This window comes from Coffea arabica, chromosome 2e (assembly GCF_036785885.1).
Source record: "Coffea arabica cultivar ET-39 chromosome 2e, Coffea Arabica ET-39 HiFi, whole genome shotgun sequence".
Lineage (NCBI taxonomy): Eukaryota > Viridiplantae > Streptophyta > Magnoliopsida > Gentianales > Rubiaceae > Coffea > Coffea arabica.
In genome coordinates, this window is record NC_092313.1 from 76,457,647 (window position 1) to 76,482,968 (window position 25,322).

The window sequence follows — 25,322 nt, forward strand, 5'->3', positions numbered from 1 at the left end:
TTTATTTATTTTTTGATCATCACAGAAAGTATTCCTTTCGGATTAATTTTTTCCGCACTTGTCCACCCGCTTTTCAAGATACATAAGACGATAGAAGAAATCAAACTACAACCACACGATACCAGAACCTAACGAGGCAACCCCAACACCAGCCGAGCCGATCTCAGGGGCTAATATAATGAATTTTATACCAATTCAATTATCAATTATGTTCGCATCAAAATCGTGTCAAATTAGGTGGGGCGCATTTCCCACGAAATTGACGGCTACGTGGAAGAAGGCCGCAACAATTAAAGCTTCTTCGGCTCTGGACTGCTTTGTACGTGTCACTTCCAAGCTGAACTCAGCTGACAAGATGACCTCCTTCGCCAAAGTTCGGCACAATATATAAATATTGCAGCCACTGGCCATTTGGTCCAGTGGTCATCACCATTAAAGGTGATGCTGGAGGTCAGGGGTTCAATCCCTGTCTCCCACAAATTTGTCACTATTTATGCCGGTCTTAATTGACCTTCATCGATGGAGTCTGTACTCACATCGAACCCCCTTCTCTTCCCCTTAGATTAGGCTAGATTAGGTTATATGACATCTATCGTTGCGATAAAAAAAATATATATATAAATATTGCAGAGTAGAACCTTTTTTGGCTGGCTAATAAAATGATACTCCTCCTGAGAGGAAGGTGGACCATCATCAGATGAAAAAATATAAAAATTTGTTGATGAAAAATTGCAATTCAAATAAGGCCTAAAAGTTCTTTAATTTTCGGATTAGACTTTGAGGGACGAGCGTGGATTTCTTTGACGTGTAGTGTTTGGCCTTTTATCAAGTTAATGTGCATTTTCTCCCACTCGTTTTTCCGCTACTACCCCAAATCCTGAATTCTGAATGACATACAGACACCTCATACATGATACACTCAGGATGGAATACATCAGCTTACTGTATTGTGGGTTCTCCGAGCGAACAAAAATTCTAGCAGTAAAAAAGAATTGTCAATTTTAAATAAAATAATATCAGATTACAATTATATTTTGACTCATGTTCTACTTTCCCATCTGGAGAGTAAGCCCCAGTTGGCCACCACCGCCGTTTCCGGATTATGCCATGCATTTTGTACTCAACTGTGTGTGCACTAGTAAACATGACTTTTACCGAAAAAAAAAAAGACCAATATAACTACCCCAGAGTCAAAGGTGCCTCAGAAGGTAAAGACACTGCCAACTCCCTCCGGTGCTGTAATCGCAAGAAAACACCTAAACAATATTGAAAGGAAAACCAAGCACTGAGCTTCAACTCAAGTGGCCACCAAATATGTACTGAATCCCTTTATAAATTGTAGGTCGAGAGTTCAAACCTTATCTGAATTCAAAAGAAGCGTCAGAACACCTCTTTGATCTAGTTAAATTTTTATACCTATTAACCTCTTATACAAAATCTCTTTAAACTCCCCTCCATATAAATTAAAATAAATTAGATTATAAAAATCCCCTTAGACACAGTCTCCCCTCCCTATAGATTAGGATAGATTAGGTTATTAAAATCCCCTTCTACACAGTCTCTTTAGACTCCCTCCGTGTAAATTAGGATAAATTAGATTATCGAAATATTATCGTTACTATAATATATACATATATATATATATATATATATATATATATATATTGAAAGGGAAACAACGGAAGGATGACCACAGAGCCCTTGTATTGCACTCTTTACAGAATTACATCAGTCTAGGTTCTAGCCCATACACAAGTAATACATCTACAAAATTTGAAGCGGTTGCTCAACGTACAGGTATCTCTGTACATGCAACTATACATTACATATCTAACAAGAGGAAATCACCATTTAGTACTATTTAGGCTATATACCACATGAAACAAAAAACGCATGTACATGGGCTCAAACCCCAAGGCCAATTTCATGGACTGATGACTTCAACAGATGAAACTGATGAAGGGCTACCTGATACGAATATACATATCATTTTTGGAGCAAGAAGGAACTCCACTTCAGAGGTGCCCAACAAGGGTATTCGTCTTAGTTCTAAAACAGACGTTCAATACTGCAACATTTCTTCAACAGCAAAGACTATCTTGTCAAAACTTTATTTTACAATTCCTCCAGGGGAACCATGTTACCTTTTCAGAAGTGAGAAAAATCTTTCAGCTTAATCAACTTTACGGTACCATCTCCACCACATGTAAGGAAACCATGAGAAACAACTTGAATATCAGTAACAGCCGCCTGCAAAACAGGATCAAATGTCGCTTCACTTTATGATCACAACTTGCAAGTCACTAGATTGACTTCCAGAAGAAAAGCTTAGACCATGTTAAAGAATTACCCGAAAAACTCCTCCAAAACCACGAGAGCTTGGTTGCAGAAAAGTGTGCCTTTCATGCAATCTTGGCCAATGAAATACTAATCTGGCCCTCTTGGCATCCCAGAGTTTTACATCTCCATCCTTACTTCCCGTCAGGAAATAACTTGTATTTGGGATGGTAGATATTTTGGTCACGCTCGCTTTACAAGAGAATCCAAGTCAGAAGATGATATAACATTCACTGGGAGAAATTATACAAACATCTACAGTACCTGCATGTGCCTTTGGTATATACCAGAGCATCCCATTTCTGTTCTGGTCTCCAGTTTTGTTGTGCATGTCTTCAGTGGAAGACAGATTGACATTTTGCTCAATGTTGTCTGTATGCTTGTGCTTCTTTGTCCTTCCAGTAGCTATGTAGCGGAAGTCATGCAGTCCAACATCACCAGCTTTTCCACCCGTGACAATAAGGGGAGAAACAGAACCACTTCCAAGATTATGATCAAAGACAGAAAGGGAGCGTGCACCACCTAAAATCGCACAATTTCCATCCTTTTTTTAGCATGCAAGTCATCATCAACTTTAAATATTAAGCATAAATCGCTATAGGAGAATGAAATTAAGTTTTTCTAATGCATGTCAAAATATGCAAATTGAGAGTAGATATTCGGCAGAAGAAAAAGTCACACAGAGCAGACAGAAAGCTGAGAGATACTGATTTCTATTTTACCAGAAGGTGAGCTCCTTTTGTTATTGTCTTCCATTTTATGGTTTCTTGTTTTAAAATACATCGAATTCCTTTCTACCACTTTGATTTCCTTAACGAATGCATTTAGCTCTCAAGCATGCATCTACTGCCCATAGCAATGCTTGATGGAACAACTGTTGATAGCGAGCAGGATGCACAAATTACCATCAGTAAGAGTAAAAAACTCTGCAGAAGGGCAGGAAGCATTCAGTACAACTAACATTCAGATAGCCTACCATACAAGCACTAGCATGCCTTACAAATCCGCCAGGATACAGAATATGAACTTAGAAATTATCAAGGGCTCTCCGAATTCCCTTTCAAGCTTTCTCGAGTCACCCTAATGTAATGGATAAGTGAACTTCGCTTACTTCTTACTGAATATTCACTAAGAGTTAATTGGATGTTTTTGCAATCAACAAGGGTCCTCTTTCACACTAAAGTATCAACTTATCCATGGCAAATGAAAGAGGAAAGATGTACAAAGACTTCATGCACTCCACCAACTGAATGGCTTTTGGGGTACTGATAGTCAGTTTTCCCTCTAATTCAATCATGGAAGCATACTGAACCACATATATCCTCAACTGACCTTCGTCTCAGTTTAATGATAGTAAAAGGACCTCTTCTCTTGCTCCTAGAACTACAGCCAACCTCCCCTTAATTTCTGCAGCATATAATACAAATCTTCTCCAGAAAGACATTCTTGTTACGCTCATAATCCTTCAAGAGGAGTATTATAATTTGCGCATGCTTTTATGAATGGGGCCAACACATTAAGATTTAAAAATAAAAAAAAAAACACTTCAAAAATGATTTTTTCCAACTAAATTAAAAATTCAATAGGTAAAAAACCTTCATGACACATTATAGAAGCCCGGGAAGTAGCTGTCGGAGCAAGTGTATCCCAAATAACCACATTGATGCCAGTAGAGCTATACCCAGCTGCCGCAATGATTGACCCACTAGGAGTAACATAAGTGACATCCCTGCAAAGATAGATGGTAAGTGTTTACCAAATGTCTACATGAAAAGAATCACAGATATGAATTGCATTTCCAGGGTAGATCTCAAATCTAAAACTACCTGTCAAGGCATGAGGCAAAGGAAGTGCACACAACTTGTTGACACTATGCTTTGAAACAAATGAAAAGAAAAGAAAAAGAAGAAGAATAGAGAGATTCAGTCCTCCATGTTTTTTCATTGATGGTGGAAAAACAATAGATAGATTATATTATCCAAAGTTGAGCTTCTTTTGCACATACTTGGGAAGAAATGAAAGAAAAGGGAAGGCCATCTTATAAACCTACTAGAAATACTTCGAAATCAACTTCACTTTTTACTTTCTTTCCTTATGCACTCAGCTTCCAGATGCTATATTAACATTTTAATTTTTTAATTTCCATTATCAAGGAAACATCATGACAAGATAGATTTTCTTTTCTTTCTCTTCCCTTCAGTTTCCTACAGGCAGTGTCCCATACTTTTCTTTTCCAAATATCGACATATTTATGTTTTTTATTCATTTGGTTTTGAAAACTTAATCTTCATACTTTTCAAAGTTATTGCATGAACCAGGCATTATTTTCAGGAAGCAAGACCAACCTTTGATATCATCAAAGATCTGCAATTCATCATGATAAACTATGACAATCTCATGTTCCTATGAGAGGTAACTACTGCCTAAAAAGATTCTGACTAAAGGAAGGATATAGAACTCTGCTACTTACATAGAATAAATGAAAAAAAAAAACAACTGATTTTTCTTGAGAAACATCTACTTAGAGTGCTTACGATGTATGATTGTCAAAGCAGATAGAGGATTCTGTTGGACCAACATTGCTCCTTCCTCCAACTTCTAGCTGCCATGTGCAAACAGTTCCATCTTGTGCAGCAGTCACAAATCTGTGTCCACAGTGGTCAAACCTTACAGCAGAGATGGATGCAAGGGCATACGGCGGAGGAACATTTGCAGCAGGAAGCACCCCATATGTAGCAGTTGCTCTGTCCTTACCAAACTGATCATCACAATTTATACAACCTTTTACAAATTATGCAGAAGGGGAAAAGAAAAACAAATTTCCAAAAGATGAATCAAAAATGAAAACTTCTGATATCTAGGACGTTAAGCACATATAAGAAAAATGTGCTATTTCCAAATCTCTAATCCTTGGAAATGAAGCAATAGAGTATTAACTAGTGCAAATTAGTTCAATAAGGGCCTATTCTCGACTAATGCAGGAATTGGTCACCCAAAAGTCCACTGACAAAGCTTTAACAGATCCTGATGATCATGGGCTTTTTAATTGTGTAATTCTCTGAAGATCCTGAGCAAAATTTTGATAGGATAGATACAAAAAGGCTCAACATAATGAAGGTATATAAAAGATCTGTTGTATGAATAAAGGAGCTTGGACAAGTATCACTCATTGACAAGTCCAGACATGGAAGATGAAGGAATCATATAAGCCAATTCTTGCTTACTTTCTAAGTCAGGTAGAGGACAGGATTGTACACCCTACACTCAGCACTGCAACAACTATCCTCCTAGACCAAAAATATACTTAAACATTTACAGGAACTGGAGGCCATTTAACATTAGAGCAATATATGGCTTGTGGTGCCAACTCTTCACCAATTGATATGATGGTAACGCAAACCTAAAAGTAAGATAAAGCAAGCCAGATTATTCATAGACACCAACTCTTGGTAGAAGACATTTACCTCCCATAAATATACATGTGTGTTGCTGGAACCAACCAGGAAGAGTGGCCTTGAAGGATGAGTTGAGAATGAACTGGCATTCACACTTCCAACAGTAGGAATTGGATCAATGAATTGTTCAAAATCTGCCTGAACCCCCCATCCAAGGCTGGATCCAACCATGCCAGAATAACCCGGAAGTCCAAATGCTCCACCATCCTTTAGCTCTTTACCTGACTCTGCAAAAAGGCCAGCACCAACAGTTGCGCCGCCTAACCCAAGGCGAGCTCCCTTTCTGCTTCCAAGACCAACTCCAGGATAAACACATGTTGGGACAGGAGTAGACTCAGATCCGGCCCACCCATTGTGGGGCCAGTCAGCATCTGCCCAGACATATTTAGATTCATCTCCACAAGGTAGCCCATCTTCCAAGTTGAAGCATATTATCCCCTAAATTTAAAGATAGGCATTTCTTATACCACAAAAGAACAAAGTAAATGAAGATTTGGACAGATTAAACACTCAGATTAAGAAATAACAGTTCAGAATTGCAAGTAAAAGCAAATCTACTTACTAAAAAGCAGCAGCTCTGAAAAACTTAATTACCAGCTATTATCTCATGGCAGATTACGTTCTAAATTCTGAGGACATTCCCCTCTCACTTGTATTTATGTTGAAACGAAATAAAAAACAGCCAATTCATTCAATTACAACACTGGGAGACACTTCTTTACGGAGTAACAAACCTGTGCATCTGTACAAGCAGAGGTTCAAAGTACTAACTTTTCCCGGAGTCACTATGTGGCTTCATTGCCGGTCAATTATCTTATCAGTTTTTGACCAAACCTTAGAAACTAACGCACTACTTCCGTAAAATCCCCAAAAAACCCTTTAGCTTTCTCATGAAGAAAACTCATATTCAAATTAAAGAAAGAAGACTAGTAGGTATAGATCAAGAAAGGGCCAACAACCCCCTAGTCCATGTTCAAACAAAAGGGCCTACCTGAATAACATAGTTGAGAAAACTTCAAGAATTATCCAGAAAGTATTTAAAATCGTCTAAAAGCATTTAACGCATTCTTAAAACCAGTAAGGTTTGGGAGTGTAATATAGGCTGAACATAATACGAATTAGACGGTATAACACAACAGAAAACAAGTAACCCGCTGCTGTATTCCAGCATATCACATGATCAAGATCTGAAATTCAATCCATCATTTTAGACTACTCATGAAACATTTCGCATAGTTACATGAATCGTTAAAGTTGGAGCTTAGGCACTATAATAATTCCAACCGTCATCAACATGTTCATGAAGATTTTGTGCTTTTTAGCTTCCAAGCCAAGTGTGGCAAGTCCAAAATGAACTATTGAAATAGCAAGATAGAACAAGCTTTTCTACGAAGTGAGCCTGCCCAAAGGCTTGGTTCACTTGTATATACTAGGCACCACAAAAAGATTCTGAATATCTCAATAATGCAACTCTGGTGAGTATTGATGCCAAACAATCTCTTCTTCAAGCTATAAACGGTCTCTTTGCACAGATGGTCCACGACCCCAGAAATCAAGGATACTTCAGACAGCTTATTTACCAGCCCCCCCCCCCTACAAAGTTTTTCCTTGCATGATGTCTTCTGATTAATTAGCAGCTGCCACGTTAAAGGGCATGATATTTTTCCCAAAGATAGGTCTTTCTGTCTGTTGTATTTCACAGATCGGAAATGTTTATTTTGTTAAATATTAGAAAAGCTCTCTTTGAGGAGTTCAAATTATAATCATTTTGAAAGCTGCATCTCTAATTAAATACAATATAGCTCACACTTTTGCAAATGCAAACCAAAACTTGGGCAAAACATCTGGGGAGGTAATAAAAGAAATAATAAATTATAATAAGATTCTCAGAATATGTCAGCATAAAAAAAGGTAAAGCAGCTTGTAGAGGGTCTGTGGTACCTTCCTATTGGTGGCAAGAGCAGCTTGACACTGATCAATGGAGTTGATGCACAAAGCCTGCCCAACATAGGAGATTAGACATCATTCAGTTCAGTAACAGTCTTTCAGGGATGGTCAACAAAATTTCCGGTTATAAATCATATACTTTGTGACGTAAAAGACAAAGGGCGAGGGAAAAAAAGGCACAAACCTCCAAAAGTTCTCCACTTCTCTTATATATTTCTGCAGGAGTTTTAAAAGGAACAACTTTCTCTGTGTCTTTTCCCCCAGAAGCAATGAAGGGATGCTCATTTGGGGTCAGACATGCAACAGGTGATCCAGCAGCTTTACAAGGACTTCCAAGTCTATCATCTTCTCGATCAATTTCCCCACCCTCGTATTCCCTCAGAATACTTGCATACACATCAACCCAGCCTCTGGAGGACTTCTTTTTAATGCACTCAAACCACTTCAAATTTTCTTTCACAAAACCAGGAATTATTTTCGGATCAGCACAGATATGCCAGAAAATCTCATGTGGTGATAAATCAGCTTCATTCTCCCACATATCTACAGTGTCAACTCTTTGACTAAAGTACTTGGATTGGGAAAAAGATTCAGAATAATCTTTTTCTGTGCTTAAAAGTATGGTTGTAATTCTTGTATCTCCTTTCAGCAGCAAGTATGAAGCTAATTGTTTTGCACAATAAAAAGAAATATGTGAACATGTTACATCCAATAGCTTAGAAAATGGTAAAACAGCAGTTGGTAATTGTACATCTTTCCCATCAGGTCCAACTACAGATAAAGTTGGCATTGTCAGGAGGGGCAACCCCCTTGGAGATTGAACAGAAGAGCTTTCTTCAAGTACTTCGATGAGCAAATCAAGCAGATGCTTAAGAAAACTAGAAATTTGGCCCCAGAAAGACACGACAATAACTAGCCATCTATCATCTTCAGGTATCTTTACTAAGATATCTCCAGCTTGTTCATGTCGCATCTCTTCGTTGATTTCAAAAGCTCCGATATCATTCAATGGTAACTCATCAGCCAAAATCTTTCTAATCTCAGAAAGAATTTTGTTTAGGTCCTTTAAGATCTCCTGAGGAGTATCTTCTTGACTAAATCTCTTTAAAATAGGCTTTGAGATCAGAGCAAGATGACTCAAGTTCATTTGGCTCCAGGAAGATGCAAAATAGACATAGTATTCAGCTAAGTCAATAACTGTCAAAGGCATATGCAGGATATCTTCAGTTGATGAGCCAAAAAACAACTTCAGTGTGGCTCTTATGCACTGTAATGACCGTATGAGATTCCATTGATAAAACTCCAAAGCTACCAACAAGTGAGAACAAGTTTCAGTAGCAATTCCACTCTTGGTGGAAGACACTTTCAAATGAGAGCAACTTAAGCTACTGGAAACGATAAATCTTGATACTGTCGAGACTTCTTCAGTCATCCTAAAAAGTAGCTTGTGCGGGTGAGAAAGGAAAGCATCAAATCTACATGATTGTTCTGGTGATAGGAATCTGGAGCCACACACACGAAATATGTGGTATCCAATATATTGAAGGCCATTGTTATGCAAGAATAATACGATCTGTAAAAGAAGATCAGAAGAAAAACATAATTAGCAAGCTCATACAGAACAAGTGAAGAAGTAAGCAGAGAATATGATTTTATCATCGGCAACTAGATACCTTGTCAATGAGATGGAAAGGATTCAAGGAGAACTTCTGCTGGAAATATTCCAATGTCACCGTTAATTTTCCATAAAAATTTTCAACAGATCTCTTGTATTCTTCGTAAGCAGACTCCATATAATTACATCCACCAAACGGTACCATAATATCCCCCCAGCTTGGATGTTCCTTTAACAATGGTGACAGGTACTGCATAGCCAAATCTGATTTAGCAAGTAATTCTTTCTGCTTAGCCAGATCACAAAATGTCCAGTTTGAGGAATCTCCAACTGGGGATAGCTCCAGAACTTGATTCAGAAGCTCAACATCACCGTTCTCTAACACGGTTCCTTGATTTTGCGCACCAAAAGCATTGCGACATGATGAAAGGCACTCCAACGCTTCAAGCTTCAAATGATAACAAAATTGGTCACCAGAATTAAACGTATGGAAACCCATATTGTACATAAACAAAAATACACATACAACAACAACACTGTTGCAGTTCTTCATTCATCTAACCTCCACGATACAATAAATTAGCTAAAGAACAACTATTCCCAGCAGCTTTCTAGCACCCACAAACAAAAATATCAGGTAGAAGAGGTGGCTTGCTCTTTTATTTTACCCCATTTTTGTGTTGTGATTCGGGGGGTGTATTCTTAGTATTTTATGAGTGCACAACTTAAATCAGCGGTATGGTCTCAACAATATGGTCCACTAGAACTATGAACCTGAGCCATTACAGTCAGGTCATACTAACAGAGTAGGTGATAGAGGTAGTACCAACAAAATGCTTGTGATAGTTACATGCTCACCAGTATGAACTATTTCTGATTGGAAGGGACAGGAAGCTTGTAACAACAACAGTGATCCAGATTAGATATTAAAGGGCCATTTGATTAGTAAACAATGAATAGTGAATAATCACACCAAGAGGTTTAAACATCTTGCTCTCGGGATTCAGAAGCATCAAGTTACTCAACTAGCATCCACTCCAGGCACTACAAGTTGAAACTGAATGTGGAAACAAGGAACATAGATACTCAGCTTCAAAATGGTCAGCGAAAGCACTGGGAAATGATGAGACTTGTTCTAAAGGGGACAAAATTTTCCTAAGCTATACAGTTATTGCAGTAACATTCCCACGCAAAAAAGTTTCCAACTGACACCAGCAGGTCTAATGTGAAAGCATAATTTAACACACAAGGATTACTTACAGGCAACCCGCATCTGCTTAATGCAATAGCACTTATCAATACTGCCCACCGACTGAGAACTGCCGCTTTTTGCTCCCCAATGGCGTTCTTCATGTTTGTCTTGTTAGCCAACATCAGGCAGTACTGACCAATACTTGGGTCCAGAAGAGACTTCTTACTAGTTGAGACAGCTGACTCCTTGTTTATTAAACTTGTCTGGTCACCAAACATTGAAAGATATGCTTTTGTATAATTTCCTAATATCCACTGCAAACAATAGAGAAAATGGAAATGAGGCTCCAGTAATAATAACACCGTTAGAACCCATCAATATGGATGAACTAGTACCTCAAAAAGACTTGCGAGCCAGTAATCACCTCTTGAAACTGCAGATGGGAGGATGATTTTTGAAATAAGTTGATGCTCTAATGGTCCACCATACCCCTCAACAAGACGACAAATTACCAGAGCAAGTTGTTCATCCCCAAGGTTTTTTGCACAGACATTCACTGCTGAATATGTATCCCCTCCAAGCAAAAAAAAAGCAATAGCAAGCTCCAGCTGATGTTTTCCCATTAAAACATAAGCATTTTTCAAAGCAGCTGCCCTATTCTTTTCATCCTATAACAGTGAGTTGGTGCAGATAAGAGTTTAAAAATAGTAAAAGAAGAAAAAGTAACTAACTAGCAGGGTTTAAGTAACTTAACAAAACGTGACAAAGTTTACTTCATAAGTGGCTATTTAGGTGGAATATAAGAATTCCAAGTTTTGCAAAGACAATGAAAACCCCTAGTGTTATCGACAGCCCGTGAAATACTCCACAAAGTTTGAAGTATTCTAACTTCCATGGTTAAAATGTATCACTTTTTCCATGATTGCCTAAGTAGGTTGAGGAAAGAAAAAACTGAGTCAAGATAATTTAGTAATGATCCAAACAGAATGGTGGAGAAAAGCCACTGATCACAATGGAAGTTGCAAAAGCAAGAGGTGTGCATGAACTAGTCCATTTGCAAATGGCTGACCCCCTAGCTGGTTGAACCAGCTCAACAAAATAGCTAAGTTTACTAATTCTCTTGCACTACTTACAGTTGAGGAGGATCAGGTATAAAGGGTAACCAAACCCCATAACTATGATCAACCTTTGCCCAAAGACACAAACAACAAGAAATGTTATTGTATATTGAAAAAATATTCACAAATCGAATATTACAACAGGCATGTCCAAAATAAGGAAAAATAGTTTTTTTTTGGTAAGTAAGAATATATTAAGGAGAAAACAGGATTTACCACTGATGAAACAGATCTCCTTTTACCATCAATTCTACTTGCATATAATAAAATTTGAAAAATAACTTCATCCCCAACTACATCGCAGATAATGGAAACTTAATATGACAAAAGCATTTTCTTGTTTCCACCTTTTCTAGTTCTTAATAACCATCAACAATTAATCTCCAATATTGATGATACAGGCCAATCAGTAATACATTAAGGCTCTAGGATTTTTTTTTTTTTTTGTGGGGGTTGGGTGGAAGGGGAACACATATCATAGAGACAACCAAAAAATTCAACATCAAGTAAGGAAGAGACAAAGTAGTAAAACTATTTACATATTCTGATTTCTTAAAATCTTATAGTCTTTCCTCAAAATAGAGACACGTCTTTTAATATCCAATCATGAAAAGAAACTAGAGCCTCCACCAACATTGGACATGTATGCTTCAGTTTTGGCAACTGCAGTACTGAAAATAAAGTAACTGTACCCTACCCTTATTTTCTTGGCTAGGTTCAGATCAAGGCCATAGAAAGCTAGCATTAAAACCCATCAAAAGGAAAGGATCACGTACTTCACTAAATACAAACCCAAGACTTGAATGCTTAAGCTTTTAGTTTTGACTTTTTCCCCTGTTCAGAATCATTTTATTGAAAAGTGCTTCGAAGTTGAGCAAAAAAATTACAACATAAGTATTACCTGGAAATTGCGTGAAAGAAACCCCACCAGAGGCTTGTCCTTTTCGTCCTTGCTCATTTTAAAAAGGCCAGCCAGAACTTGAATCCTATTCAATGCTATGTAAAGAAGTATACAAGCCTTGGGATCTTTAGCTTTCAAATACTGTTGTCTGGCCAGCTTTTCCATCTATAATCATAGAACAGATTGCTGAAGAAAGAAAAGCAATACATTCTACTACTACTTTGCGTCATTGAAAAGGAATGTCATTGAACTGAACATGATGTACTACTGTATTTTGCAAAAATAGCATCAATCATGAAAACCTAATAATAAAGCAATCAATCAAGATATTAAACCTCCTAAACAAAGAGATTGTACATGCATAACGTACACTAGTGGGAAAGGCACACTGTATGTGTGAGCAAATTAAAAGAAAAAATTATAAGAAAAAAATAATTAGCAATTATGTATTCTACTGGGAAAATGATACAAGTTTTTTCTTTTGCGGAAGAGAAAGGGGGGGGGGAGTTATTGGCGGTTATTGGAGGTTTCTTTGACCATTAATTTTGAGTATTTTTTCCCCCAAGGAAGATGGTGGTACTAGTTAGCTTGTCAATGGGAGGATACAAGAGGAAATACAAGAAGTGACAAAAAACAATTTACACCAAGCCCCCTCCTCTTCCTTTAGATATGGTAAAGATATATATATATCTCCCATGACAAGACACTAAGCATCATCAGTTAATGAATCGACCAAAGATTGACAATAGCAAATATCACAAATCTTCATTCAACAAAAACTACTTTCTGTAAGGATGCCAAAGGATACATTTACCATTTCCAACATTCCCGGTAGCTCACAACCACCCCAATAAGAGTGGGTAGTGTCAACAAATACACAAATAAACAACAGAACTTAAAACAAACCTCCATCACCTTAGTCCAACATGACACTTTATTTTCCTTGTCAAGAGTGCTTCTTTTTGTTTTTTTGCACATCAGTTCTCTTAGAATTCTCTTGTTACATTTTGTAATTGAAAATCTTCAATTAACGTGTCTGCATTTTTATATTTAAATTGCTTCGCAAATCCTTTGAAGGGTAGAGCATCCCAAGATGAATGCAGTGAGTTTTTCACAAATCACCACTAGAACTAGTTTAACACAAAAAAGCTTACGTCTGGAACACAATGTCCATACCAACCTCATGCAGCACCAAATAAATCTTGTACTACAACTTTCTCTTCATAGCAAATAATGACTGCAAAAGCTAATCTTTGACTCTCACTCTCAACAAAGCTACACAGCAATAAAGTTTATAACTTTCTAAAGAAAAGGCAACTCACAGCTAAATATACTTATTTCACCTGGAAAGTTTTACATAACTAAATAACTTTGTGTGTTTATTGGAATCAGTTCATGCCGATGTACATGCATCCAGAGCAAAAAGAAACATGTCATTAAACAGAGATAGTAGGATTAGCTACAGATGGTACCTTCAATCTCAATTGTGATGTGTTTGTATACCAATATCCAACACCAACATCACGCATTTCTTGCCAAGATGGCTCGTTAGATAAAAGAGAATCAAACAAGTTTTCTTCACAATCTGAGTGAAAGGCCCATCCAATCTGCTCTGATGAAACAACTAACTCTCCTGCCAAAGGTAACCTACCATATATCTTTGCAAAATATTGCAGTTGAAACCTCACTGCAACCCAAAACCTTGCAAAGAGGGAGAAACAGCGTCAACAAAAACATAACAATGCTATTGAATATAACAGAAATGGAATTATAGGTCAAAGAGTTAAGTCATACCAAGCAAATGACGCAGAAAAGAAATCAATGAGCAACAAGAACTATATTAGCTTAACTAAATATATTGCAGTTATTTCCATCTTTAAGAACCTAGGAGGATGCAACAGTACCAGGAAAGCACAATTTGGCAATTTTTTGAGATTACCTAAACACCCAGGCAGAACATCCAACCACCCAAACCAGCCTTGAAGAGAGAGAGAGACGGAGAGAGAGGGAAAGGGAGAGACAGAGACAGAGACAGAGACAGAGGGGCAGAGCAGAACAATGGTGATTCACCTCAACTTTTATTTGAAAGAAATGTTACATAATTTCTACTTTCAAGAGTCTCCAAGTAATTCGCAAATGGTAACTGACAGTGATCTGACAGCAATCCTTTTACCACATTACAATCTAATTGCGGAATTTGCCCAAAAAAGAACATATGATTCAGTAGCAGACAAACAAACAGTTCATTATACAACCTCTAGTAACACAAGCCTCTCTTGGAATTAAAGTCAAGTTCCTGTAACTCCAAGATATTAATTTTTTCAAAAAAAAAAAATACCTTCGACCAGGTTCATCGAGGCTTCCATAAACAGAAACAGTGTGGTGATTAATAACTTCTTGCAGGATATCAATGATAGCATGCATCTGCATCTTTTCAGTATTGGTTATGCCAGCAGACTCATACAGTTTTCCCAGAACATCAACGAAGTCTGTAGGTTCAGATCTCACTGAAAATGAGGGGAGTGCATTAGCACTCTGGGCCCAACTGGAGCCAAATGCAAAGGCTCCTTTCTGAAACTGGGAAGATGATGCAATGCTATCTGCTGCTCCATTCTGCTGAAATGATTTATCACCTGAGCTTGAAAAAGGCAGCCCTTCAAGATAATTTGACAAAGGAACCTGAGAAACAACATGGCCACCTTTCCCCAAGCAATACATTTTCCCATGTATTTTAGCGGATGCAATGTTCTCAAGAACATACTGCAAAGTCACATATGCCCGTTTCCAGTTACCTGGAGGAATTTATGAAGTCATGGTTATTTATGACACAAAGTGAACCAACAAATAAGAATGGAAGTGAGGATTAACAAATGACAGTACAATATATTAGGTACGTAGCAGGCCATGTTAAGCAAAGAAGTAAAAGCCAGCGGGTAACAAAAGGAAGTAAGCTGTATGGGAAATAAAATTTTGCAAGAATAGGAAAAAGAGGTAAAACATAACCACAGCAGTCCAACATTCAGATATTGCATTAGCAGGAATAAAGAATATAGCACTGACAAAATCCAACCCTCCACCCCAACCCATTCCGAAAAAGATAAGAAGGCTCTAAAAACTATAACAGTCAGGAAAACAGAGCATGTTAAACAATCTTTGAAGTCAGCTTATGAATGTTTCTACCAAATCAAGTTCAGAAATTGAACCATGGATCAAATTTTCAACTTATTTGCTGTTGCTGAAGTAAACCTGTTGAAACAAGATATCCATCAAACTCTTTATGCACATCAATGATCTGCATTCTGTAAGATATGATTTTCACATTTCAGATGGAGAAAATAAGCATGAAACAGACAAGGACATGCAAGTTATCAACTTCAACTACTTGTTAAGCTGCCATCAAATTACAACATCTAAAATTAATGCACAGAACATATAATAATCAGAAAAAGTTTGCATACGAAAACTCAGTCATGGGAACAGAAAAGCTGAACCAATTGAGATACACAACTAAAACTTGTCACTATTAACTCAACTTCAGGTCCAACTATTATGGAACAGTGCAAGGAATTCTATCTGTGAATTTGTCACTAAAATAGCAGATTTGCCAGTAGCCCATTCTTTGTGATCATCAAGCCTATAATCATTTTCTAGATCTTCAATGGTATAATCATTGGACAAATGAGATCAACAGAGACACAGAATATGTCCAACTATGATAAACTCGTTAATACCTTTACTTATGTTCAGAAGAAGTGCCTCGGGATGAAAAGCAGATAGAGATCCTCCCAGCTTCTGGGATACTTCTGATAAGCTCCAAAAATTAATGAGAGAATCAAATTTCAAGTTCTGTTTACTCCTCTCCACATCTAAGAATGGGAGGAGATTATCTTCTGCAATCATATTCACAGAAGGCCGGGGTTTGAGTTGTTGACCACAGTCCTCAACTGATGATCCTTCAGTACCACAAATGTCAGAATCAATGAAAACAGCAGGGAGCAAATACTCATTGCAACCATCATTCAAAATGGAAGGATGAGTACTTTTTGGGCAACAAAACAGCAGATTCTTTTTATCCAAGAGTGAGAAAGGACTGAAGAGAGAAAAATAGTCATGGTGTAAAACCCCGACAGTAGCTTTGGGTCCCCAAAAGAAGTCCTGAATAAGAGGATATTTAGAAGTTACCGCAATACAAACCCAAATATTTCCTTCAACATGTTCTTCTGACTTCAAACTATCCTGTCCTCCACAGCGTCTTTGAGCATAGATCTTCAGTTCATTTTGTGAGCAGACACCCAATAATAAATGGCCATTGCCCAGCATCAACCAATTCAAAGCAACAACTTCTCCTTCAAAACATATTGTATCCTCTAGTATAAACTTGCCACCGGTCCCAAAGTGCACACATTCCCATACATGTACAGTACTTGCACTACTTAAGCATCCCGCATGGGAGACAGTTGCAATCTTTCGTCCACAAACACTAGGCGATATAGCCAAAACTGGGCCTTGATGTGCAGCAATCACACCAACAAGATCCCAGAGTGATTTTAGACTGGATAAATTTGCAGGCAAACTTCTCCATAGTTTTACAGTACCATCGCTACAACCTGTGACCATGTGATATGTGGAGTAGCTGGGGCTAAATTCATCAGCAGAACTCCATCCTTGTTCTTCAAATGAGAAAAAGTTACTAGGATGGACCACCGCAAAACTTGAAATCATATCCTCATCATATGGAGCAGGAAGTACGGATGAGTAAGGATGAATAGAAATGAAGTATCTCGTTCCAGAAAAATCACTCTCAAATGTCCACAAATTGTTCTCAGCAGTATCACCAATGTTGCAACTGCACTCGAAACAGTTTCTCAACAAATCACAATGATGGATTGTTATGTTCCATGACAAAGCCTGAAAACTGTTCTTCCATACAGCTATTACCATGAAACTACCAGAAACAGATGTTCTATTACAGGCTGAAAGCACAGGAATTGAACTAAGAGTAGTTGGCCCTCTATCAAAGTCTTGACTGCCATATTGGATTGTACATAAACGGTGGACAGCAATTTTGTCTTCTTCATTGTCCATAACCTTTACTATAAAGCAATCAATACCTCCAGCATGCCCCATGAAAAGAACCCGAACCTCATTGAAGATAGCAGGTGCCCATGCCAAACTAGTGCACTTTGCATGAGTTTCAGAAAAAACACTTCTCCTATAAAGTTTGCATGAGGGATTCAATGTCCGCAAGCCAGCAACACCATTAGAAGCAGTGGAAAGTGACCAAAAGAGAAGCAGTCCATTTGTATCCAAAGAAGCAGCAAGTCCAGCTTCAAATAGATAAGGATGAACTACAACCTTTAATATAGTCCCAGTGTGACTATCAATATCCAGAATTCCGGAGGCACAGGATGATAATAAGTCTTTATCGTAACAATTATTTGTAGATCTATCTTGTGCATCAGGTGATGCTTGTGAATGTGAGTGCAAAAGAGCCAGAGAATTACAGGGTAATACTTGAAGCAAAGAACACATTGTTGGTGGGGTAAACATTTTATTTCTCTTGATGAATACTTTATTGAGTAGCAATCCTCCAGATCCCACTTGAGGACTGATTAATTCTTGTCTTTTCCATAATGTGACCCGGGGAAATCTCAGTGGAGAAAATTCATCAAGACAGTGAATAGCCCAGAGGGTAACTGTTAATTGAGGACCAAACCCAATTAACCATTCACAATAGCCAGTCTTATTGTATTGATAATCAGGGGAGAAAAACTGGGGGCGAGCAATACTGTCGATTTCAGTAGCCCAAGTGACAAATACAGTGGAGCCTAAAGTTCCATTGAGTGCTTGGTTTACCTCAATTACAGCAACAACTCGAAAGGATAACTTTGTCATTGCATGATCACAGCTGTCCTTGCCACCTTTTTTGACCTTCCCATCATCACTCTGACTCCATAGTCTCACACTGCCATCAAAACAGCTTGTTAATAACATCAACCTTGGTGGTTGTCTGACATCTCCATTTAGTGGTCTTCCAGTTGATGGTCTCCATTGGATCATCGATATTGGCAATGGATGACGAAGCTCAGATTGAAAAAATTTGGAATCTCCATGGCCAAAATTCACCGCAACAGAATTGCATGCCTCATTTACTGGAGAAGACAAAATTCCGACCTGCAATTTACCAAAAGGAGCTGTTGCCAGAGGTCCTTCAATTGACCAGCTAGCAGAAACAAGAGTGTGAGGCACTGTTCGCTTGAATTTCCAAGCCCTTTCCCAGGATTTCTCTCTCTTTCTCCATAAGACTATCTCAATGCCTCCTACAATTATCCCATCTCCTGAAACAGTCCATTGTATCACCTCTGCCTTGGTAGATTGTACAAGAATTGCACTCTGGCTCCAACAAAAAGAACCTGAATATCAGTAAAGAAGTTCATACTCACAATCAAGGGAGCAAGACACGGTTGACCAAAAAATTGGGAATAGTCAAAGCAAGGTGCCATACAATAAAACCAAAGTAGTTAATTATTAATGGAGGATAAGGCATCCGATTATCGGGTTGCATGAACCAGTATTCTGCAGCAGAAATCCCAACAGATAGAATCCACTAACTCCAATCGTAAATGCTTTTACTCATTACTAGTTATTCTAGAGATCAGATCATCATAGCACGTAAGAGGATACTTGACAACACAATTTGCAGTGTCCCTCAGGTCTCCATTTTTTGATGCAACTTCATAAAGTTAAAGAACAAATAAACGGAAAAATAAGGTAAATGTTGTCTAGCCCCAGCTAGAAAGGTCAACAAGGAGACGTTTCAGATCTCAGTAACTAAAACTATGGCATTCATTGTCCTAAAATCCAATTACACTAAATAAAAGCAAGGAGTCTTCATGTCAAATCAATTAAGTCTCCGCTTCAGATAACCAGCTAGTCAGAAGGTAGAAACCGTTACCCCGTATGTTTCAATGGACTATTCACGATCTAAGCTAGAGAGGACAATAAAATCTGGATTTCTCTCCGTAACTCTCTACTATAAGTAGCATATTCACAAAACATATTTGGTCTCCAAACCAATTTAAACAACAAACTGCAATTTCAAGATACGAAACATGAAAACATCCGAATAATTCTACAAGCGACATTAGAATCAACATTTGAACTTACTATTAGAAGGAGGAATATCGGAATTATAAGAGAATACTCCAATGCAATTATCCAATGCCGCAGCTAGGTCACCAGCGGAAGGTGTAGCAGGGGACCAAGAGACTGCTGATACAATGCCCGTGCCGTCGATGGAGAGCTGGAAGACCTGGCGGAAAATTGGACCGATGAGGGTCTCGGAGTGGGAAAGTGGATTGGGGAAGTGAGAGATGACTAAGAGAGAAGATGCTCCGTAGGCGATCCATGTGTAGCCGGCGAAGTCGTATAACCAGTCAATAGCCGGTCCGGAGGCTGAATTGGTTAGATTCGGGGCCGGAGGGATGATCTCCGATCTAATTAGACGGAGAGGTAAGTGGTGGGCAATGTCAAATAGTGGGGGAGACGAAGAATTGGTTGCTGCGCCGTTCTCTGCCATGGTGGTCGGTGTGTATAAGCACCTGCAAGAGGCACTCCTCTATCCCCCGACTGGCCTGAGCCTTTCTAAATTATTCATTCCATTCTAATATTTGATCATTTAAATAGGAAATATATTTTTCGTAAAATGTTCTTCTTTTACCCTCATACAAGTTAATTGCAATATTTATGGTCATATATTTTAAATAAAAATTTTATTATTGAAGCAAGCTTTAATCTTTTAAATATTTTTTATAAAATAATTTTATATTGATAGTTATAAATGTAATTATGTTGAAAACATATATTTAAATAAATAAAAGTAAAAGTATTCATGAATAATTATATATAGTTAAAATAAAAGTAATTTTTATAAGGGTTAAAATGAAAATTTACAAAGTGACAATAAATGTTAACTCTAATATTAACTCCAAACCCCTTTTTCAAACTTTATATATATAGCATAGGTATCACCTGGACTATTTGTAAACTTAGTTAATATTTGAATATAATTTTTCATAATAAATTATTTTCTTGCGTTTAAAATTATTAGGAAACAAATGTTTTAAAATACTTGATCCTTTGAATTTTGAACAATTGTGCAATAATTTTTTATTAAACTATAAATTATTGATCGTATGAGTTTATGTAATTATAATTTACATTGCTAATTGTATTTGTTAGAGGATGCAAAACTCTAGCTTTTACGTTGCTAATTATACTTGCTAGAGGATGCAAAACTCTAATATAAAAATCTAAATATTAAAACAAATCAAGTATTACAATTAAAGAATTTTGATATCAAACCTCGCCCATGGTTAAAGTAAAAATTATCAAAATTTCACATAAATAGACAAATAGCATCGTAGAACAAATAAACCAAAAAGTATTTAAATATATTATGTCCTATAAAGTAATCCAAGGTAAAGAAGTCAAACTCATTTTTTTTTTTTACTCGTATTTACTGTATTTCATTTCGACATCAAAATATTGATTATACTAAATATTAAAAATGACTTAATATTTCATTCTAACTTGTGCACTAGACCCTGGAATAATAATTTTTTCCCTTCCGTATTTGGTTGAACATATCGAGAGTGGAAATAAATTTTTATTTTTGATATTCTCATGTACCAAAATGAGGGGTAATAGGAAGCATGTACTCACGTAAATATTTACTTGTTAATAAGGCATGCACACTCATTTGTGTGCAATTTTAGTTTCCTCGAAAAAAAATTTTAGTTGCAAATTAGACAATTTTCTATCCATAGTATGTTTATGGTTTGGCTTTTTGTTAAGGGTAAAATACCAAAAAACACCTTGTGATTTATTAAATGTTTAATTTAACTCCTTATGGTTTGGAAACGTATAATATAACTCTATGTGATTTCAACTAAATTGAAAATTGGATGGAAAGCATCAAATTTCATGGTTATTGCCCCTGTATAAATGAACTCCCTATAGTTTGTTGAATATTCAATTTAACTCTCTCTGATTTAAAAAACTGTACTATAACTCCCTGTAATTTCAACTAAATTAAAAATTAAATGGAAAGCATCTCACGTATAGTGGGGGCAACGTTAACATTTCACACACAACCATTAGATTAGATGCTTTATGTTCAATTTTTAATTTAGTCGAAACCACAGAGAGTTATAGTATATGTTTCTAAACCAGAGGGAATTAAATTGAATATTTGTCAAAACACAGAGAGTTTTTTGATATTTTACCCTTTTGTTAAGTACAAAGACTTGAAGTTAATAATATTAGAACCAATTACTTATAAAAAAGCGTGACCAAATTATTTGCACACATTGGATATTAATAGGAAGCCATAATGGTTTATGCTAGGAATGCCTAACAAAAATAGTTTATACTGGAAATATATGTGGAAAATAAGAATACTTAGGCATCATATGGATTGTGAGTTTTCTATGAAAATTTTTAAAAATATTCTCTTGAGATATTTTTAATTATCTTTTTATCTCACATACATTATATCGACATTTCTTCAAAAACTCCAATTGAATGGGTCAGTATTCATAAGAGGGTATGAGTTTTGAAAGTTTTATGAATGAAGAATGGTCACTATTTACTTAATAAAATAGTTAATGAATTTATTGTTAATTGACTAGATTACTCTTGTATCAACGAGCATTCTTTATTGAGTAAAAGTATGTAATTTTAATGAATAAGCATGTGTAGTTAAATGTATTGAAATATTTAAATTAATATAGATCGTGTACTTACGAGTTTTTGGCAAAAATAATGCTCTTACTAAAAAATATTCTCAATATGATTCACTTTCAAATTTTATTCCCATAATGATGTTATTGTTGACATATAGTTATTCTGATTGCCATGTAGGATAACAAGAAAGAAAAATTCTAATCTAGTTTTATAGTTTCTAACATGAATTAAAATTTTAAAATTTTTATTATAGAGGCACAAGAAAATTGCATAACTTTTATATAATTATTTAAAATAAATTCTACCATTATTGATCTTGCCATCATTGGTCTCTGAATTTTTCTAAATGTATCAAACCTATTACATATAATTTTTCAACAAATAAATTTTAACAATACAAATATTGCAACGAAAATTTTATGCAATTACAAAAACTTCAAAACTATTATATTTGTTTATGTTATCCTTCCTATTTCTTGAAAAGACAAGAGAATAATATTCATTTGTCTTGAAATTATCAACTCAACAAGAATATTTTTTAGATGTTGTTAATATAAATATTGGCTTCTTAGACTTACGTAGGGCCTGTTTGGAATCGAGTTTTTTGACCAAGTTTTTTAGCTACTAGTTATTTAACAACTTTAGCTACAGGAACACAAAAAAACTTAACAAATTTTTTAACCTACACACTTCAAAATATCTAATACACAAAAAACTTTCTCTTTTCTTCTTCTTTCTCCCCCACCTCGATCCACCACACATTCATTGCCGCCCAGCACCTCCACCGCCGCTTCCGGCGCCGGCCACCTATTCCCGCACCGGCGTTTCCTTTTTTTTTTCCTTTCTTTCTCCCTCTCCCTCTCTCTCTTTCCCTCCTCTCTCCCCCTCTTCTCCCTGGCCACCCTCCCCCTTCCCCTAACTGCTATTTGGTCGCGCGACTGGTCACGCGACCAGATTGAGCAAAGGGGGAGAGGGAGATGGAGAAGAGAGGGAGAGAAAAGCAAAAAAAAAAAAAGAAAAAACTTCCACTGCTGGTTCTCTAGCTTCGGGAGGGAGAGAGGGAGGGTGAAGGAGAGTAGAGGGGGAGCAAAGAGGGGAAGAGAAAAAGAAAAAAAAATTTTGGGCATGCAGGCTGCTAGTTCTTCAACGAGGCAGAGGTGATGGGGGAGGGAAGAGAGAGAGGGAAGAAAGAAAAAGAAGAAGAAGAGAGGAAAGAAAAGAAAAATGAAAGAAAGAAAGAGAAAAAGAAAAAAAAAATTGATAGGACCATGGCTGCTGGGGTGGCAGAGGTAATGGGGAAGGGGGAGGGGGAAGAAAAGAAAAAGGAAAGAAAGAAAAAGAAAAAAAAAGGAAAGGAAAAAAAAAGTTTTTCATCTTAAAAAAATTTTCCAAAAACTTCTACAGTGCACTACATTAAAATTTTAGACAAATTTTCAAAAAACTCAGGTTCCAAACGGGGCCGTTTGATAAGAGAAAGATAATGAAAGAAAGAAATGCAAGAATACCTGGAGAGAAAAATGGTGAAGATATTAAATGGAAAAGAAAAATGGAGGGTGCTTCTATATCCATCACAGCACATATGCAGTCTAAATGGCAAAAAAATAATTATAAAGGTAATAAATTTTAAAATTATGTTACTTTGGATATATATTTTAGAAGAAGAATTATTTTGACAATAAACTTATATACTTACAAATCCATTTCACTGGAAGTAAATCTTACTACTGTATTTTTTGTTTTACCTGTTAAACTTTGAATAACTTTAGGTTTGTCAGCTTTTCTTTTCATCTCTTATAAATTCCTTAACACGTTAAACAAATATATGCTTGAAGGTATTCCTTTCGTCCCAATTATTTTGAAAATCCAATTTATTAAAAATAATGGTTTAATTGTGATATTTACGTCTCTCTTTCTAATATTATCCTCACAATGTCAAAATTTGAATTTGAATGGTAACATACATGTGATTAAAGGAAGAGACTATATAAGGGCCTGTTTGGCATCCTAGTTTTTTACCAAATTTTTTAGCTACTAGTTTTTTAACAACTTTTGCTACAGGAACCCTAAAAAACTTCTCATGAGTGGCGGGGGAGGGGTCGTGCTAGGGAGAAGCTGGGGAAAGGTCAGGGGGTGGAGGGTGGAGGGGGTCGCATTGGGGAAAAGGCATGGGGGGTGGCAGGGGGAGGGGGTCGCGGGTAGCAGGTGGGAGGGGCGGGGGAGAGGGGGGAAAGGGATGGTGGGCATAGGGGGTGGCGGGGGAGGGAGTGGGAGGGGTGGCGGCCCAAGGGGGGTGGCGGGTAGAGGAGGGAGGAAAGGGATCAGTGGCGGGCGAAGGGCAGAGGGGAGGAGAAGGAGAAAGGGAGGAGAGGGGTGGTGGGGAGGTGGCGGCTGCTGGGAGGTAACGGGGAGGAAAGAAAGAAAGAATAAGAAGAAAAAGGAAGAAGAAGAAGAAGAGAGGAAAGAAAAGAAAAATGAAAGAAAGAAAAAGAAAGAGAAAGAGAAAGAGAAAAAGAAAGAAAAAAAAAGGAAAAAAAAGTTTTTCACTTCACAAAAACTTCTCCAAAATTTTTCACCTTACAAAAACTTCTACAAAAAGTTTTTCATCTTACAAAATACTTCTACAAATTTTTTTCAAAAACTTCTACAGTGCACTATAGTAAAGTTTTAGACAAACTTCCAAAAAACTCAGGTTCCAAATAGGCCCTATATTGGAAGGAGAAATTAAAAAATGTTTTGACTTTCTTCCAAATATAGAAAGTTTAACATTATTTGAATGGCACAAGGGAAGTATTTCTTTTCTCCTTCATAATAATGTCACTTACTATTTTTGCTCAATTTCAGGTGGACAACAATTCAGGCTCTTAATTGGTGGATGAAGTTGCATGGTTACAGGTGGCATATGTCAGTGGAATAATCTGCTCGTTAACGCATTGAGTTAGCGTATTGCCATGTAGTAGTAAATAGGGATGCTATCAAGCCAAGTCACTCGTGAGTAATTGCTGAGCGGCTT

General features: G+C 37.0%; 1 protein-coding gene across 1 annotated transcript; it reads right to left on the reverse strand.

Moving 5' to 3' along the window:
• Positions 1–1,687: 1,687 nt before the first annotated feature.
• Positions 1,688–20,226, reverse strand: LOC113733333 (uncharacterized). The gene is made up of 16 exons (XM_027259683.2): positions 19,733–20,226; positions 16,297–18,978; positions 14,904–15,357; positions 14,038–14,266; positions 12,566–12,730; positions 10,942–11,214; positions 10,615–10,860; positions 9,413–9,802; positions 7,924–9,312; positions 7,734–7,790; positions 5,802–6,230; positions 4,872–5,095; positions 3,933–4,066; positions 2,602–2,859; positions 2,351–2,529; positions 1,688–2,250 (listed from the first exon to the last, which is right to left on the reverse strand). Exons 1-16 carry the CDS (start codon positions 20,142–20,144, stop codon positions 2,149–2,151), a joined length of 7,623 nt encoding a protein of 2,540 aa, XP_027115484.2. The 5' UTR covers positions 20,145–20,226; the 3' UTR covers positions 1,688–2,148.
• Between the last annotated feature and the right edge of the window lie 5,096 nt (positions 20,227–25,322).